The sequence below is a fragment of the Gymnoscopelus microlampas genome (assembly GCF_963454915.1).
Source record: "Gymnoscopelus microlampas genome assembly, chromosome: 7".
Classification (NCBI taxonomy): domain Eukaryota; kingdom Metazoa; phylum Chordata; class Actinopteri; order Myctophiformes; family Myctophidae; genus Gymnoscopelus; species Gymnoscopelus microlampas.
The window spans coordinates 53,405,285-53,423,685 of NC_139944.1; the positions used below are offsets into that span (position 1 = coordinate 53,405,285).

At 41.0% G+C, this 18,401-nt stretch overlaps 2 protein-coding genes across 2 annotated transcripts in view; one reads left to right on the forward strand and one right to left on the reverse strand.

The window, feature by feature from the left end:
• Window positions 1-5,493: 5,493 nt before the first annotated feature.
• On the reverse strand, window positions 5,494-6,549 carry LOC311048646 (chemerin-like receptor 1; the record flags this gene model as incomplete). The annotated part of the gene is made up of 1 exon (XM_084061909.1): window positions 5,494-6,549. The coding sequence occupies one exon, from the start codon at window positions 6,547-6,549 to the stop codon at window positions 5,494-5,496; it is 1,056 nt and encodes a 351-aa protein (XP_083918035.1).
• Window positions 6,550-9,977: 3,428 nt separating this feature from the next.
• The window catches only part of LOC311049212 (transmembrane protein 198-like), a 44,573-nt gene continuing 36,149 nt past the window's right edge, over window positions 9,978-18,401 (forward strand). The window contains exon 1 of the mRNA XM_084062706.1: window positions 9,978-10,481. The gene's annotated coding sequence lies outside the window, so the exon portion shown is untranslated. The remainder of the gene's footprint in view (window positions 10,482-18,401) is intronic.

Here is an 18,401-nt window from a genome sequence, read left to right on the forward strand (position 1 = left end):
GCAATACTTTTTTGGGGATCATAGTCATAATCGTTTCCATGTTGAAAAATGTTCATATATTTTTTAAACATTTTCAAAAAATTGTGGAAATAGCCGAACTACACGCTCAAAACGCATCACGACGTGATGCGTTTTGAGCGTGTAGCTCGGCTTTTGTTTACGAAGCCTAAAAAAAAGGCAGACAAAGTTTTATTGAAAATTATTATTGCGCAATTATTTGAGCGACAATTTATCGCCAAGTTCAACGTCATAATGGTGACAGCCCTAAAGAGGTTCCTTACTTTGAGCCGTCTTCAGAGGAAACCCCCGGCCGACCTGGGTCTTTCGGCGGCGGAAACCAACCGGTGTTTTACATCGAGGTGGATACTAAAGCACAGAACGCACTGTCGTGGATTTATGCATCAACGAAGACACATACACACTGTCGTGACACACTGTCGTGTGCACAAAGCACACTGAAGTGGAATTATGTGATAAATCAGCGATCGATACACCGGATGGAGACCACCGCAGGCAGACCAGGGCCAGCGCCGCAGAGGAATCCCCCCCACCCCCATGCAGACAAATCCGTGGATAGAGAGAGATCTCCAAGCTCTCGATCTCTAGGGCATCCTCGGGTTGAGCCTTCCAGCGGCGTATCCCGTCATCTCCATCCTCCGTCCGTCCGTCCGTCCAGGGCTGTCATGATTACAAATTTAAGTTGACGATTAATTGTCATACAAATAATAATACTTCAACGATTATGCAAAATAATTGCGATTATCTCAAATAATTGCAATCAGACGATTATGTAAGAATTGTGACAGGCCTACTTACATCTGGCTAGCTTCACCAGATCACCTCTGCGTCGTCATTAGAGGTGGATGTTCTGGGAGGGTGCTATACTGCAGGTGAGAACCTCAGTCTTCTCGGCATTTATGGCACAACCTCGGCACAGTCCGTCTCCACTCTGAGAAACAAACAAACAAACAAACATTAATTCAAGTGACCGAGAGCCAGATATATACCAGATATATACGTATACTGTATCCTGTACACAGCATAGTTTATCTAATCAAACTTATATAGCATCCCTATGCTGAGGGGAACATTAGTCGAAAATAGCAGATGGCAAAGTGGTTTTGGGAAAAAGGAGCAAATTAAGTACAGAGCCAAAGGTCAAGTTTACAAAGTGTTGACGGTTTAAGTGGTTAAATGTCTACCATTCATTCACACAACACTGATAGTCAATGAATCTATCGATGAAACCCATGGAAAAAAATTAATCTGCGACACAATTTTACTATATATATATATATATATATATATATATATATATATATATATATATATATATATATATATATATATATATATATATATATATATATATATATATATATATATATATATATATATATATACAAAATGCATTCACTTATTCCAGTCTATTCCAGTTTGCATACCAAAGTCCTATTTCAACATGCTAGATCAATTTATTACTTATTTTATTTGGAACAAAATAAAAGTCCCCACGGTTATGTAAAGCAGTGGTTTTCAAACTTTTTCCTGTCAAGGACCCCCAAATTGACACTTATTAGCCCACGGACCCCCATTTGAAAAGATAAGCCAGGGACCCCCATAAGAGAAGATTTTTACGGCTCTAGCAGTGATTCTCAATCATTGTAATTTAAGGACACCCCCGTTTGACATGCATTAGGCTACGGACCCCCAATTAATGGTATTTCTATCTCTGGGACCCCAATTTATATTGTAAAATCAATGTTAATGTAACTCTGAGAGTGTCCAAATGGAACCAAATGGACCCGTTAGGGTCTCAGAGTTACAGACCCATAAGGGTCCATTTGGTTCCTATAAATTATTTAGCTGGGGACCCCCTGGTATCCCCTCAAGTACCCCTGGGGGTCCCCGGACCCCACTTTGAGAACCAATGATGTAAAGCATTCTTAGAGATCAAAGAACCTTGGCGGTCTTGCACTACCAAATACACAACTACATTACATTAGAAACATGACATACTGGCGGCATCAACAAAACAACGCTGAACAGTCCGCCTGGATACAAATAGGCTCTATGCACAGTAGCAGTGGTGTAAAGTAACTAAGTGCATCTACTCAAGTACATTTTGAATTCCAGACTTTTACTTGTAACAAGAGTAGTTCTACATTGCAGTAACACATTGAGTACTTTTTCCACCACGGCATAGTATCCATATTAATTGGGCCCCTGGCTTACTTTCTTCACAGGTGTTACCAATGATTCTAATGAAGGCTCTGTTCCATTCAGTGTAGCACAGTGGTTCTTTTAATTTCAATGACTCCCATAACTCTGAGTGTTCAAATGAACCAGTGAGGGTCCATTTGGTTGTATGTGTACACTCTCAGAGTTACAGATATATAAGGGGCCATCTGGACCCCCCCTCAAGAACACTTTGAGACCCAATGGTGTAGCAGAGTGTCTCCAGTGAGCCATCAAACACACTATCAGCACCCTGACTCTGTTTGACCAGAATGGAAAAGAGCCTTAATTAGTATCATTGGTAACACCTGTAAAAGGAAGTAAGGAAGAGGCCCAATTTATTTCCAGCATGGCTTCTGTTCATAGAGCCCATTGAAACATCCATAATGTATCTCATCATCACTGCCGTCTGACTCTTCATCACTACCTCTAAACATTAGACTACAAGCGTCATGGAACCACTTGTTCCTGGTTTGCGAATTTTTGACATTTACAAGCCGTACATCTACATAAACGTTCACATTTCAAATATAAAGTGCTGACCCCCAAGCCATGGATGTAATCAGTTAAAGTGCACTGGTCTAAGTATCCGTATCGTCCGTATTGTTCAATAAAAAGCTTTTTAATCCGATCACCAGCCATTTTCTCCTATGCTTTCAACTACGCACCCCTATCGGCTGGGAGGTGTGTTGCACTCTGATATATTACAAATAAAAAGGCCGCCGATCGGATTAAAAATGCGTTTTATTGAACAATACGGAAGATACGGGTACAGTGCGCCCCAACTTGTTACATCAGTAGCTTGAGGGTCAGCACTTTATATTTGAAATCGGAACGTTAATGTAGATGTGATTGTTGTAAATATAAAAAAAAAAAACGCAAACCAGGAACAAGTGGTTCCATGACTGTCATGGTATGACTCGAGTCATGTTTCAGGCCTACTGAAACTCACCTCAGTTCTTGTCGGTTGGAGATAATTCATTGTGTTTCCACTGTCTGGTTTTAGCAGCTTTTTTTTTACCACCCTGGTAAACATTATGAGTTGTTTAGTTCACTCTTTTTACTTCGAAACATAGCAGAGCTGACTCAGTGTCTGTGAGTGTGTTTGTCGGTCGGTGTGTTTGTGAGAGAGGGGGCGGGACCGATAATTGGTGCGTTCAAATAGCCCCAGTGCCCCACCCCTCCCCCCCTGCTTCCTAGGGAGCGTGGAGCAATATTAAACCTGGCTTCTATGGCAGGTTTTCTCAAAGTGGGTGCAGTCAGTGGTGGAAAAAGTACACAAATGTTTTACTTAAGTAAAAGTATCAATACCGCAACGTAGAAGTACTCTGTTACAAGTGAAAGTCCGGAATTCAAAATTTACTTGAGTAAAAGTACAAAAGTATTGGTATCAAAATGTACTTAAAGTACCAAAAGTAAAAGTACTAAAATGTTTGAAAATAGCAGATCTACAAGCTCACAACACATCTCATCGCGACACGTTGTGCAGAATATTAATTCACTAAAATTACTCCAGGCCAAATGTCAATGGCAAAATTGTCAATGGCAAAATGGACCTCAAAAAAACACTTTCACCTAGAAACTCTTGTCCATTTTGCCATTGACCTTCACTGCTTGTATAGATTTTAGGGGGAAAAGTACAAACTTTGGCAGGCTATTAGTCCTACACACTTACACCTAGAAACCCCATTCAAACTTTAAAATGTTCATCTTACTGTGAACAATGTTTGCCTGAAAACAAATCTTTGAAATGTTTCATAGGTTTAGAAATGTACTCCTCTAAAAGTTTTGGCACCTCAAACAACGCTTTCACCTAGAAACTCCATTCACACTTTTTATAATTCATCTTACTGTGGACACAAATGCTTGAACTTTTTACTTTGAAATGTTTTGTAGTTTTTGAGACATTCAACTTTAAGCGTCTAATGCATTGTCAATGGCAATGGATATAGAGCACCGAAGTGTGACGTCACTGCCAGTAGCTGAGGGCCAGTAGAGGGCCCAAGACTCAAGACCCAAAAGAGTCTTGAGTCGAACGCATTAGATCCAAGTAGACATCAACTTTCTCTTTTGGGCCTTAAGTCCCAAGACTCAAGGCCCAAAAGAGAAATTTGATGTCTACTTGGATCTAATGCGTTCGACTCAAGACTCTTTTGGGTCTTGAGTCTTGGGACTTAAGGCCCAAAAGAGAAAGTTGATGTTCATACTTTCTGTGGTCTCTTGCACGCTCTTCAGTTATTGTTAAAAAACATCTGTTGGAACTTTTTTCTCTGCACCCAGATTTACTCTTTGATTGAGAGCAAACAGAGAGATGTTTAATGTCATCAAAATACAAATCCGTTATTGTCATATCTTATAGTCATTAAATAGAGTTGCGTCTTCCATATCAGTGTGGCTCAGGAGATAATGTATTTCCACCCCCCCCCCCCCACCATCTCAAAATATGTTGCTCCAGGGACCCCCCCAGAAGCAAAGATTTGAGTTAAATATGTTTAACAAAATATATTCAAATATTTCCACAAATGTTCATGATTAAAATTAAATAGCAGATCTACAAGCTCATTCAAACATTCAAATTCTAATTATTATTTGAATAGCCAAAAAACCCGCCCAGACTTTACTGTTTACTGTTTACTAGTCTGTTGACACTCAATGTTTTTTTAAAGCGTTTAAAACAAGCCTCTTTCTTTTATTGCTAAATGAAACAGATAGAACTCAGAGCACAAACCTTTATTTAGAATTATTTATTTTATAGACAGTGGAAGCGATTTGCACACATTTTCCACGATTCCCCCCCCCCCCAAAAGATAGCAGATCTACAAGCTCATAATGTGGCACGGGCTGCTGCGCTATGAGCTTGTATATCTGCTATTTGTGAATAGCCCAAAGAAATCTAAGACTGACAGAGATGCGTTCCCGGTTTGAACGGGTTAAAGTAATGCAAAGACGATCCTAAACCTGGGTCTCAGACAACGTAGTCTGGGAGTCTTCGGCTCAGAACCTGGACAGCAGGGGCGCGGCCACTGCGTTCTGATTCAAATCAATAGCCAATGAAGAAAAGGGGGCGGGATCCAAATGCAGTGGGTGTTGCATGTAAATAGGAACGACGGGAAGCAATTTCTCCTTGAGAAATTGGCCGCCATTGTTGTATACTGCTGTTTGCCCCTCGTCGGACAAATGCAGGGGTTTTGGCCCAGAAGTTCCTCGCCCCTTCCGTTTGTATGCGAGAGCTGGCGAAAACTGGGTTCTGGGAACTCAGATTACAGACAAGGGAATCTCTTCAGTGATTCTCCCCGGGTTAGTGGAAGTGTTGGTCTGAGGCAGCTCTTCAGCGAAGGCTTTCTCCAGTACCTTTAGGATAGAGCTGCGGAATACAGCCTTGAAATCCTGACCCAAGAACACGTACAGCAGTGGGTTCAGGCAGCTGTTGAGAACTGCCAGGCCGGTGGCGATGGGGATCCCGAACTTGGTCACATAACGCAGTGTGCCAGTTACACTGGCACTGCCAGTGTAACCACCTAACTGCCGCCAATTCACAAAATCAATCTGATGCATGATATGAAAGGGAGCCCAGCACAGGAAAAATGCGGTGATAACAGTTGCTATGATTTTGAGGGGGCGACCTGATTGGCCGGCCAGCGAGCGATTATTCCTGAGCCGGTAGATGATGACAGAATAGCAGGAGACGATGACGATGAAAGGGACTACGAACCCCATGAGGAAGTGAGTGATGAGCATGGGGAGGTCAAAGTCGTACTCGCAAAAGAGGTATATAGTGGTATACAGTTTGTATACATATCTAAAAATGAAGTTAGGGGAGCTCAGAGCCAAGGCCAGCACCCAGACACCCAGACTCACCAAATACGCTGTTCTGACGCTGCGGTGGTTCTGGGCCCACACTGGACACACCACACGTACACATCTGTCAACACTGATGACCACCAGGGTGTAGACGCTGGCATACATGTTCATGAAGAAAACGATACCGTCCATTTTGCACATGAAATTGCCAAAAGGCCAGTATTCGTGCATAGCCGTGTATGTGATGGTCAGGGGCAGGAACGCTGTAACCAGGAAGTAGGCCACAGCGAGGTTGAGGTACCAAACGGTGTTGACGGTTTTCTTCATTTTGAAGCCCGTCGCCCAGATGACGACGCCGTTCCCCAACACGCCGAGCACAAAGACCAGGCTGTAGATGACGAGGGACATGATCCACAAGGATGTTGCAGCTTTATAGTTTATATCCCATAGATTCATATAATCATCATCATCGTCTTCCCAGGAAGAACCATTACCACCAGACAGACCCATCTATAAAGATATTGTGATAAACAGCAGTTGTGGTCATAATCTCAATCATTTTCATAAAACCTAAAATAACAAAACAGCGGGACAAATCTGCTATTTTTGGAACATTTGCTTGAAAAATAATTAAAGTGTATGAAGAATGTTTTAATGATTTTGCTATTTTTTTTAAACACAAATCTTCTCTTCTGGGGGTCTCTGGCACAAAAAAAATCAGATGGGGGGGGGGGGGGGGGGCGTGGCCAAATACAGGAGAAAAAATCTAGAAGGTATTTTGTAGAATCGACCTCAGGTCTTAATGGCTTTAATAACTCTATATTCTAGATAGCAATCATTGCATGTCATCATGATTTGTGTGCATGGGGATCTCATTTTAAACAAGCTCAGTGCTTTATGAGCTATCCAGTTTAGTAGACCTTGTATTGTGAATTTGTACTTCCATGTACTGTTATGTACTGTCATGTACTGTTCTCATGTCTTAGTACTAAATAAAGTACATCAATCAATCAATCAATGTCTATATAATAAAGACAATACAATAATAATAATAAGGGTAATAATAGTAATAATATAATAAAGATAGCAATCATATAATAAAGCCAATCAAATAAAAGCATAGATACCTGTTTCAAAGTGTTGAAGAGACGTCAGAGAAGTGTCTTGTTGTTCAAACTGTGGTCTGTGAACACTGAGGAGCTCCTTATATATACAATACATGTCATTATCACCAGGAAACTCCTTGCAACATGCAACTAGTTGCTGCAACCATCTTCCTTTTTGCAAGGAGTTACAATGTTGCGGTCTGGCCTTATTTACACGCTGTCGGGCAGAAACCTCCTATCTCCGCGTTTTAACTTTTTTTTGTGTGTAAATTAACGCCCTACTTCGTCAGAGCAAATTCATTGTGTGTTTATGAATATTGAGCCAATGAAAAGTGTCAACAACAACAACTTGTGACTAAACGATAACTGCATTAGATCCATTTGAACACTAAAGTAACCGTTTAGGGCAGGGGTCTTCAACAGGGGGTCCGGGACCCCTAGGGGGTCCTCAGAGTTACTACAGGGGGTCCGCCAAATCTTTGTGTGATATGATGTTTTTTTTTACCTTAACCACTTGAACCCTAGCATTCCTTTTCTGAGGAGAACTTTAGCCAAAAATAGCCGATCTACAAGCTCACAACGCCTCGCCCTGCGAGGCGTTGTGAGCTTGTAGATCGGCTATTTTTGCCAAAGAGGTATAGGTGCAGAGGGAAAAAAAGAGCAGACCAAGTAAACAAAAAAAGTATAATCTGAAACACAATTTTATACATTATGAGGGGGGGTCCCTGCTTCATCTCTCTCTCAGCGAGGGGGTCCTTGGCCTGAAAACGTTGAAGACCCCTGGTTTAGGGACATACAGGGTTTCCTAACAGTGTGTAAATTAAGGCCAGACCGCAACATTGTAACTCCTTGCAAACTGCCATTGAGGAAGATGGTTGCAAGTAGAGTTGCAAAGTAGTTGCATGTTGCAAGGAGTTGCATTATGGACTGGCCTTAACCCTTCAAGACCGGGAACGCATCTGTGTACTTCAACCATTATTTTATACTTTGGGCTTTTAAAAAAATAGCAGATCTACAAGCTCATAGCGCGGTGCCGCGCTATGAGCTTGTAGAGCTGCTTTTTTTATTTTTTTTTAAGAAACAGTGCATTAACAATATGTTTTCGTATAGCAGAAATGTTGCATGTACAATATAAATATAAATATATTGTCTGTCGGGGGGAAACCTCATTATGGCCAAAACTGTTACTTTTCAGCATAAACATTCTAAAATAGCAAAAACATCAGATCGACAAAAAAAAACAAGACTCGCGCAACATAATTTGGCAAGACACATCATCTCCGGTTTACTTCCCGTATCTGCATAGTCTCGCGTCTTACGTAGTGGGCGGACGCCAACCTGCTTCCGGTCTCCTAAAAAGGCATCCGCCCACTTCACGCAGATAGCTACGCGAGACTATGCAGATACGGGAAGTAAACCGGAGAGTGTCTTGCCGATTTTTGTTGCGCGAGTCTTGTTTTTTTTAGCGTTAAGCATTGGTTCTCAAAGTGGGGTCCCCCAGGGGTCCTTGGGGGTGTTCCAGGGTGTCCCCAGCAAAATGCTATTATTAAATATGGCTCTTTTATTGCTACTTTTAACTTTTTAATGGATCCTATGTAAGTAAAGCCTGATAAAAGTGTCAAACTCCAAAAATCCACCAGAATACTGGAAATTACATCTAAAAATGTCCTGGGGGGGGGGGGCAGCGTGGTCAAGTGAAAATAGCAAGATCTACGAGCTTGTACATCTACTATTTTTGAAAAATCTTGAATTTCGATTTTTTTTTTTTACACAAATCTTCTCTTCTGCATGGATCAGATGGGGGTCAATTACATTTTTCAATTCAAAGGAGCTTTATTGGCATGACAAAACATACGTTTACATTGCCAAAGCAAAAGTGGAACAAAACAATCAAAACAAAACAATGTATGTACAATTAAATGGGAATAGATAAAAGTGAGAGAAACCAGAGCTGCGTTACATTCCAACTTAAAGGGAAGACTTTCTTACGAAACTATGAAAATGTTGCATTTGACGTCAAATAGTTATCCATCCATATAGGAGAGGTTAGTTAGCTTGGTATAAAACAGCATTTCAATGTTTTGCATTCTCTTGGTATACTATAAAACCGTAGCGACAAATAGCAGCAATTTAATTCAAATGTTATTAAAGGTAGTTAATCAGTTCAGAATGAACAGTATCTCTATATGTACCGAGTGCATACTGTGCTCTCTCTCTCTCTCTCTCTCTCTCTCTCTCTCTCTCTCTCTCTCTCTCTCTCTCTCTCTCATACACATAGTACTAAACACATGTTACAGTCACTCATGGCAACAACAGAGCATTTGAAACTGTATCTGGCAACCAGCCAACAATACACTATTCAATTATTTGATATAAATATTGTGTTAATAAGGTAAGTAATAATAAATGAATACATAGGCTATAAATATACGTGATAGCCCTTATGTGCCTTTCTCTAGTTCAGTTATTACAGCCTACCAACCTTAAGGAAAGAAAACAGAAAAACTGACAGCCTAATTAAAACTAGACAAAAACAACAATCTCCTTTCTTACTCCCAACGGTTCTTCAGCCTCGTGCGCGCACGTGTGTGTGTGTGTGTGTGTGTGTGTGTGTGTGTGTGTGTGTGTGTGTGTGTGTGTGTGTGTGTGTGTGTGTGTGTGCGCGCGCGTGCGTGCGCGTGTGTTTCCGTTGCTGTTGACGCGTCACCGGGTGGGACGTCCCATGTAAAGGGGGGTCGCTGCTCTCTCTCTCTCATTCAAACAGAGAGAGAGAGAGAGAGAGAGAGAGAGAGAGAGAGAGAGAGAGAGAGAAACTTTTAAAGCCACAGATGTTAGTCTGTTGGCGACGGGTTTAGGATGAAGAGAGGCTCTAGAGCTAATATAAAGATATAATATAAAGGTATAATATAAAGATATAATGGGCCCTCAACTATTCTCAGGGACGTTAATAAACGTGTTGACTAAAGTGATGTAGTTACATTGTAATAACGTCGGCACGCGGCAGTATTTATTATTAATAATCGAGAAAGAAGAACCGACGTTTTAATCCACGAGAGGAGACGTGACCAGACGGGAAACTATTTTTTGGGGGATTTTCATACTTAAATAATGTTGTTTTGCTCGGGGTTTTCGCGTTATTTATAAGCTTTAGGAATAAAGTTTGAAGTGAAGCTGAAAGAAAACCGGTTTTCCTCCCCGGTGGTGATCCGCTAGATCCACTAGATCCGTCGGTGATCGACCAGATCTGCTGCTTTTGTGTTTTTTGTGCATGTCTGGTTGTTGTTGTTGTGTTGTTATTACAACCTTATAACGACCCAGACAATCTGCTGCTAAACGGTAAGTGTTGACATATTTATTATTATTATTATTATTATTCTGTAACGCTTTTGTCTGTTCATCTACATGCTAGTGTAAAGTACATTTACTCAAGTACTGTACATGTTTACTTTACTGGAGTATTTCCAATTTTCAACACTTTTACTTCTACTACACTACATCATATTTTATACTTATGCTGTTTGAAAATAGCCGATCTACAATGTGAGCTTGTAGATCTGCTATTTTCAGACATTTTAGCACTTTTACTTTTGGTACTTTAAGTATATTTTGATGCCAATACTTTTGTACTTTTACTCAAGTAACATTTTAAACACAGGCCTTTTACTTGAAACAGAGTATTTTTATATTGTGGTATGGTATACTTTTACTTAACTAAAATATCTAAGTAGTCTACTTTGTCCACCACTGCTACTCGTGTATTTTACAACCTTTTCTCCTCACGGTGAGAATAACTTTAGTATTAATGGTATTCGTGGCTGTTTCTAACGTTTAGCTGATGTCCACGTTTTAAACAGGAGTCTGTTTATGATGAGAAATAATCTGTAAGCAGTGTTATAACAGTGTTATAACAGTGTTATAACGCAATCGATCTCTATAACTTTAGCCTCTAGCAGCAGTTAGTTCTCAAAACATCTTCCTGTCAAGTAAAGGACCCCCAAATTGGGACAAGTTAGGCTGAGGATCCCCCCATTTTGAATAGATTTAGTGCCAGCTGCTGGACCCATTAAGAGAATATTGTTGTTGTTGTTGTTAGATTAGATTGACTTCTACAACTGTCTAGTGGAGAGATAACAGAGGAGAGTCATAATAGATCTGAATCATTGCGATGACTTCTAGCCAGCAGCAGTGGTGGAAAGATATAAATTATGATATTATGAAACATACATCAACCACTTTAGTCCTATTTCATACGTAGGCTATTTGAAAATAGCAGATCTACAAGCTGCGACGCGTTGTGAGCTTGTAGATCTGCTATTTTCAAACATTTTAGTACTTTTACTTTTGGTACTTTGAGTACATTTTGATACCAATACTTTTGTACTTTTACTCAAGTAAATTTTGAATTCCGGACTTTTACTTGTAACAGAGTACTTCTACATTGCAGTATTGATAAAACATTTGAGTAAAACATTGAGTAAAACATTTGAGTACTTTTTCCACCACTAGCCAGCAGTGATGGAAAAAGTACTCAGATTTTACCACATTGTAGAAATGCTCTGTTGATTGATTGATTGATTGATTGATTGAATACTTATATTAACAGTTTACAAGAAAAAGCACAGAAGTGCAGATCCATATAAAAAGGATAAACCAAGAAAGCACTATGGCTTGTTTCCACTGCTGGGGTCCTTTTTTACAAGTAAAAGTCCAGTATTCAACATGTACTTGAGTAAAAGTACAAAAGTATTGGCATCAGAATATGTCCTACTTAAAGTGCCAAAGGTAAAAGTAGGCTACATTATGCAGAATGTCCCATTTCACCAGTTTTCAGACGTATCATTTTTTGGGGGGGAAATAGTCAATCTACAAGCAATAGTCAAAGTATATACTGTATAGGGCTGAAGTGGTCTACAAAATCTACAAAGTAACTAGTAACTAAAGCTGTCAAATAGCTGTCAGTGTGTGTGTGTGTGTGTGTGTGTGTGTGTGTGTGTGTGTGTGTGTGTGTGTGTGTGTGTGTGTGTGTGTGTGTGTGTGTGTGTGTGTGTGTGTGTGTGTGTGTGTGTGTGTGTGTGTGTGTGTGTGTGTGTGTGTGGTTGGCTGTGTGGTTGTGATGATGGATATAGCCTTGTGTACTATATAATGGGGTCTGTTTTGTAACATTATTTATTTCACACAACACATCATTTTCTTCCAAAGGGTTGAGGACATGTAAAAGCCTGGTCCTTCATGTGTCTCTGCTGTGTCAATAAGCTTATTGTAGGTTTCCTATGGAACATGGGTCTTCACAACGTTTTCAGGCCAAGGACCCCCTAGCTGAGAGAGAGATGAAGCAGGGACCCCCTCTATATTATATAAAAATGTGTTTCAGATTAAACTTGTTTTGTTTACTTGGTCTGCTCTTTTTTCCCTCTACACCGATAGCTCTTGGCCAAAAATAGCCGATCTACAAGCTCTGTAGATCTGCTATTTTTGGCTAAAGTTCTCCTCAGAAAAGGGATGTTAGGGTTCAAGTGGTTAAGGTAAAAATGTAATATTTTATGAGACAGAAATGTAAAAACAGTACAGAGTACAGTCAAACACTTTGTCTAAAAGGATAACACCAAAAAAAAAGTCCCTGCGGTCTTGTTTCCATTGGGGTCCTAGGTATTCAATTCATCAACATATAAAAAATAGCACCAAACATTCAATATCATCACAAATATAAAACACTATATGTACACAGAAGGGGGGGAAAAGGGGAGGGGGGAGGTAAATAAAGGGGGCGGGGGGTGATTGCCTGTCTTAGGCTGCTTACTGCAGTGTGTTGTAAGGGTGGGATGGGATGGTGTTGGTTTGCTATAGGCAGTGAGATGATGACAGCCTGCATGTCCTTGTCTTCACAGAGACGTTGCAGCAAGTCTGTAGTTAGCCTACAGACAGTACAACAGTGCAGTTACAGTACAACCCCGACCAGAGCACCGTCCTCCACCCTGTTCATCCACTCCAGAAACCAGTCAGTCAGTCAGTCAGTCAGTCCAGATCCAGATGGTTTTGCCTCTGAAGAGAGGAAGCCCATCCCTGCTTTAGGGAGAGAAAGAAAGCAGGAAAAAGAAAAATCCACATACATGGAGGGGTTTCTTTCTGAGGAGCCAGGTTTTTTTTGCATGCAGTGCGGAAGCTGTTTTTCAACCTTTCAATTAGCACCAGAAAACCGAGCTCTCGTTTATTTAAAGTCTAGTTGTCAAAAGTTACACCATCATACCACTGTTTTCTTCACTGTCACTGATCAAGACTAAACAACCACCAATTGGGGCCAATTGGATGATATTTATTTTCTTGTAACAAACCCGTCAAGTAAGAAAAACTATGTTGTAAGGAGACAGTGTGGTGCAGATACACACTATACCGAAGGACTTCAAGGACAACTTATAATATACTGAGATCTTGCTTTTCTGGTCCATTTACAATAAGCAAAAGTTGTGTTTTTCCTAGTCAAGGTTGGCTGGCTGTCCCCTGAGGTCTGTGAGGTCTCTGCCATTTGAACTCCCTTGGAGGGCAGCAGTGGGTAACCCACTTTTTTTGTAGTGAAATATGAAAGTAAACTTTAACTTTCTATTGACCTTTAGCATATCTCTGCTGTCGAGCAGAAACCAACCATGTCCAAACTATACACTTTTCAGGAAATGAAAAAAACAACAACAACACAACACTGCCTCATCAGAGTTGGTATGGTGACTTCATACATTGTCAGATACTTGAATGTGTCCTGATATTATCATCACTTTACCTAAATACATTATATTATCATCACTTTACCCACATACAGCTCAAGTGGAGTTAGTAATATGGAGATAGTTGTTTTCATTGATTAGAATGACAAAGTCAGACGAAAAATAAAAAAAAACTTGAGTTGGAGTTAGGCGGTTTGACAGACAGTTCGAGGATCCAATGGAGTTAGGACAGGGGTCTTCAACAGGGGGTCCGGGACCCCCAGGGGGTCCTCAGAGTTACTACAGGCAGTCAGCCAAATGTTTGTGTGATATGTTTTTTTTTTTTTACCTTAACCACTAGCATCCCTTTTCTGAGGAGAACTTTAGCCAAAAATAGCAGATCTACAAGCTCACAACACCTCGCGCTGCGAGGCGTTGTGAGCTTGTAGATCGGCTATTTTTGGCAAAGAGGTATAGGTGTAGAGGGAAAAAAGAGCAGACCAAGTAAACCAAAAAGGTTTTATTTGAAACACAATTTTATACAATATAGAGGGGGGTCCCTGCTTCATCTCTCTCTCTCAGCTAGGGGGTCCTTGGCCTGAAAACGTTGAAGACCCCTGAGTTAGGAGGTTTAAACAGAAGCGCTTTTTAATACTTTTCATTGGTTCAATATTTGTAAAAACCCACACACAGACGTAAAGGATGTTCAATCGCACCGATTTATAAATCAGTGTATACTGCATACTGATTGGTCGAATAAGCTTCCGGTCTGAAGAGCAGAATGACGGCTTCCTTCCTGTTCTCAACCTTTTACAGGCCAGAGTAACAGACTCTCTCTTAACACCATGGAAGCTAATGGAGGAGATAGTAGATAGTCTGGCTTTACAGTTTACTATTTACAATGTAGACATTTATAGCAGACACTCTTATCCAGAGCGACTGTGTGAAAGTGTGTGTTGAACTCCAGTCAATAAATAAAGGTAAATAATCACATAAATAGAATGCACAGAGTGTATTATTGCCTCAAAGACACTATAGGATAACAGGTAAAACAACCAACTTATCATCTGTCTTAACAAGCTCTATCTAAATAACATTCTGTAGCATTTGAAACTGTAAGATAACCAGGGTAATCATCAATGAACCTTTATAGCAGTGGTTCTCAAACTTTTTCATGTCAAGGACCCCCAAATTGACACTTATTAGCCCACGGACCCCCATTTGAAAAGATATGCCAGGGACCCCCATAAGAGAAGATTTTTTTACGGCTCTAGCAGTGATTCTCAACCATTTTAATTTCAAGGACCCCCAGTTTGACATGCATTAGAGCTACAGACCCCCATTTAATGGCATTTATATCACTTGGACCGCAATTTATATTGTAAAATCTATGTCAATGTAACTCTGAGTAGTGTACAAATGGAACCAAATGGACCCTAACGGGTCCATTTGGTTCCATTTGTACACTACTCAGAGTTACAGACCCATAAGGGTCCATTTGGTGCCTAATCTATCATTTAGCTGGGGACCCCCTGGAACTCCCTCAAGGACCCCTGGGGGTCCCCGAACCCCACTTTGAGAACCAATGCTTTATAGCATCTGTTTCTAAATCACATGCTGTATCTGTTAGATCACAATCTTAACATTTGGGAGACTATAGTAGTACATCTCTGTCCTGTCTGGTTGTTGTCTTCAACAAATACTGATGAGATTCATTAAAAAAAACTAATGGTTGACCGGAGTCCCTCAGGGCTCTATACTAGTGTCTCTTCTTTCTTTTTTTAAAGATTTATTTTTGGGCTTTTCGTGCCTTTATTGATAGGATAGTAGTTTGACAGGAAATGGGGAGTGACATGCAGCAAAGGCCGTCGGGATCGGGACTCGAACCCGCAACACGATCAAGTCAAGTGACTTTGGAGCCTATGTGCCCGGACCGTTACAGCAGCTATCCGAGCCACTACTTTTCTCTCATTGTGGGCAAAGCTTTCGCAAAAGAAATAGACGATCGTCAGCGTTGTGAGCTTGTCCATCTGCTATTTTCCTGTGAAAGCTTTCCCCACAATACAGATGCTGGGGTTTAAAGTGGTACATTTCTGTATACATTCATTTCATAATTAATGACCCATGGCTAGGTATTGTTATTAGTGGAAAAAAAGCTTTTTAACTTCTTTAGCGTATATCTAGAGCAGTGGTTCTGTTGTTGTTGTGCCAGGGACCCCCAGAAGCAAAGTTTAACAAGTTTTTTTTCACTAATGTTCAACATTTTTGAAAAATAGCAGATCTACAAGCTCATAGCGTGGCAAGGAGTGACGCGCTATGAGCTTGTAGATCTGCTATTTTTGAATAGCCAAAGTATAAAAGGTTACAGTGGTTAAGATTAGTGTGATGCTATTGTTAACTACCTTTGCTGGGGACCACCTGGAACCTCCCCCCGAGGACCCCTGGGGGTCCCCGGACCCCCACTTTGAGAACCAATGATCTAGAGAGTTGCTGAACAAGACCTAATGATGTCAGACTCATAAGGCATACAGTCATAAAAAAGCTCAGGAGGAGATTATCATTCCAGGTCCTGAAACTGTCCCAGATATACAGAGAAGTAGATGGATTAACGTTTTATTGGCCTGCTGTTGTTCTGAAAACAAACCCCCCCCAAGATTTGTTATGCAATATTAGGCGCCACAGACCCCCATAACTCTGTGTGTGTACAAATGCAACCAAATGGACCCATACGGGTCCATTTGGTTGCATTTGTACACACTCACTTGGTACCCCAACACTTGGTATCCCAAATATCAGTCATTTTGCTTCATGAGGACCGCCAGGGTTGCCAGGCCTGCTTATTATAATTTCCCCGCAAGATTTTATTTGAAAATGGCCGATCTACAAGCTCACAACGCGTCGCATCCTGTTGCTTGTTTCTCTCACAGAATCTGGCAACACTGCCCCCCCGCCCCCGGAACGACCTCATGGACCCCCCCCAGATGTGTTATGCATTAAGGCCACAGACCCCCCCCCATAACTCTGAGAGTGTACAAATGGTTCCATTTGTTCACTCTCAGAGTTACAGTCCTATAAAGGGTCCATTTGGTATTCCAACTATCGGTCATTTGGCTGGGGACCCCCGGCCCCTGGAACCACCTCAAGGACCCCTGGCCCTGGCTGGCTGGCTGGCGGGGGTCCACTGTTGTTCACATTGTCATGTACTTTGTGATGTGACTTTGTCCAAATGGAACCAAATGGGCCCATACGGGGGTCATATGGTTCCATGTGAACACAGAGTTGCATTTGGTATCCCAACTATCAGTCATTTTTCTGGGGATCCGCCTGGCACCACCTCAATAGTAATAATAATAATATTTAATAATTGTCTTTATTGTCCCCTCAGGGATGTTCATCTTCAGTCTGTTCCAACAGAAAAACCCATAAACATATATAGCACAGAACAACATAACACCAAGACAATACATGAAGTCCCCAGTGTACACAAAAACCATCATATCAGCGAGACAGTTTGTTTAATGTCCCATTGGCTGAAGGGACAAAACTCCTCCTAAAAACAAACTCTTTGCTATTTGAACGTGTGGCTTTATTGTTCATGTCAGATTGATTGATTGAATGTTTTATTAGACAGAAATGCAAAACAGCACGAGTACAGTCAAACACTTTGTCTAAAAGGATAACACAAAAAAATAGTCCTCGCGGTCTTGTTTCCACTGGGGTCCTACAGTATGTATTCAATTCAAAATAACAACAAAATGCACTATCATCACAAATACAAAACACTATTATGTACACAATAGAAAAGGGGGGAGGGGCGGGGGGTGGCCCCCTGTCTAAGGGAGAAGTAATAACTACCTTCCTCCTTTGGCCTCGTGAAAGGTGAATTTTCAGGCCTGTTTTAAAGGAAGTCAGTGAACCACATTTTTTAAGGGACAGGGTCAGGGTATTCCACACTTGGCTGGCAGTGCTGTAGAAGAAGGAGAAAGTGTGGGTGTGGGAAGTGGAGGACCCCTGCAGGGGGGTCACTTTGAGAGCCACTGGTTTAGTCCACTCTCTGTTCACATTCTCATGATGTACTTTGTGTGAGCATCATCGTCGTGTCATGAGAAGAGGAACACATCACCACCCCCAGTGTCATCATCATGAGCAATGTAGTCAGTGTGAATGTTCACTGCCGGCCGCAGATAACCCATCAAGGCCTGAGCTTGTAGATCTGTTATTTTTTTTGAAAAATCATGAACATTTTTGCAAATCTTTGAATATGTGTTTTTTTAAAGCGAACATTTGTACACAAATCTTTGCTTCTGGGGGATTCTACAAATGTCTTCTAAATCCTAACAGTTTGCTATAATCAGTGGTGCTCCAACTTTTTCATGTCAAGGGCCCCCAAAATTATATGTATTTGGCCGTGGACCCCCATCTCAAAATATGTTGTTCCAGGGACCCCCCAGAAGCAAAGATTTGAGTTAAAAAATGTTTGCTTTGAAAATATATATATATTCAAAGATTTACACTAATGTTCACACTTTTTCAAAAATAGCAGATCCACAAGCTCATGGCGCGG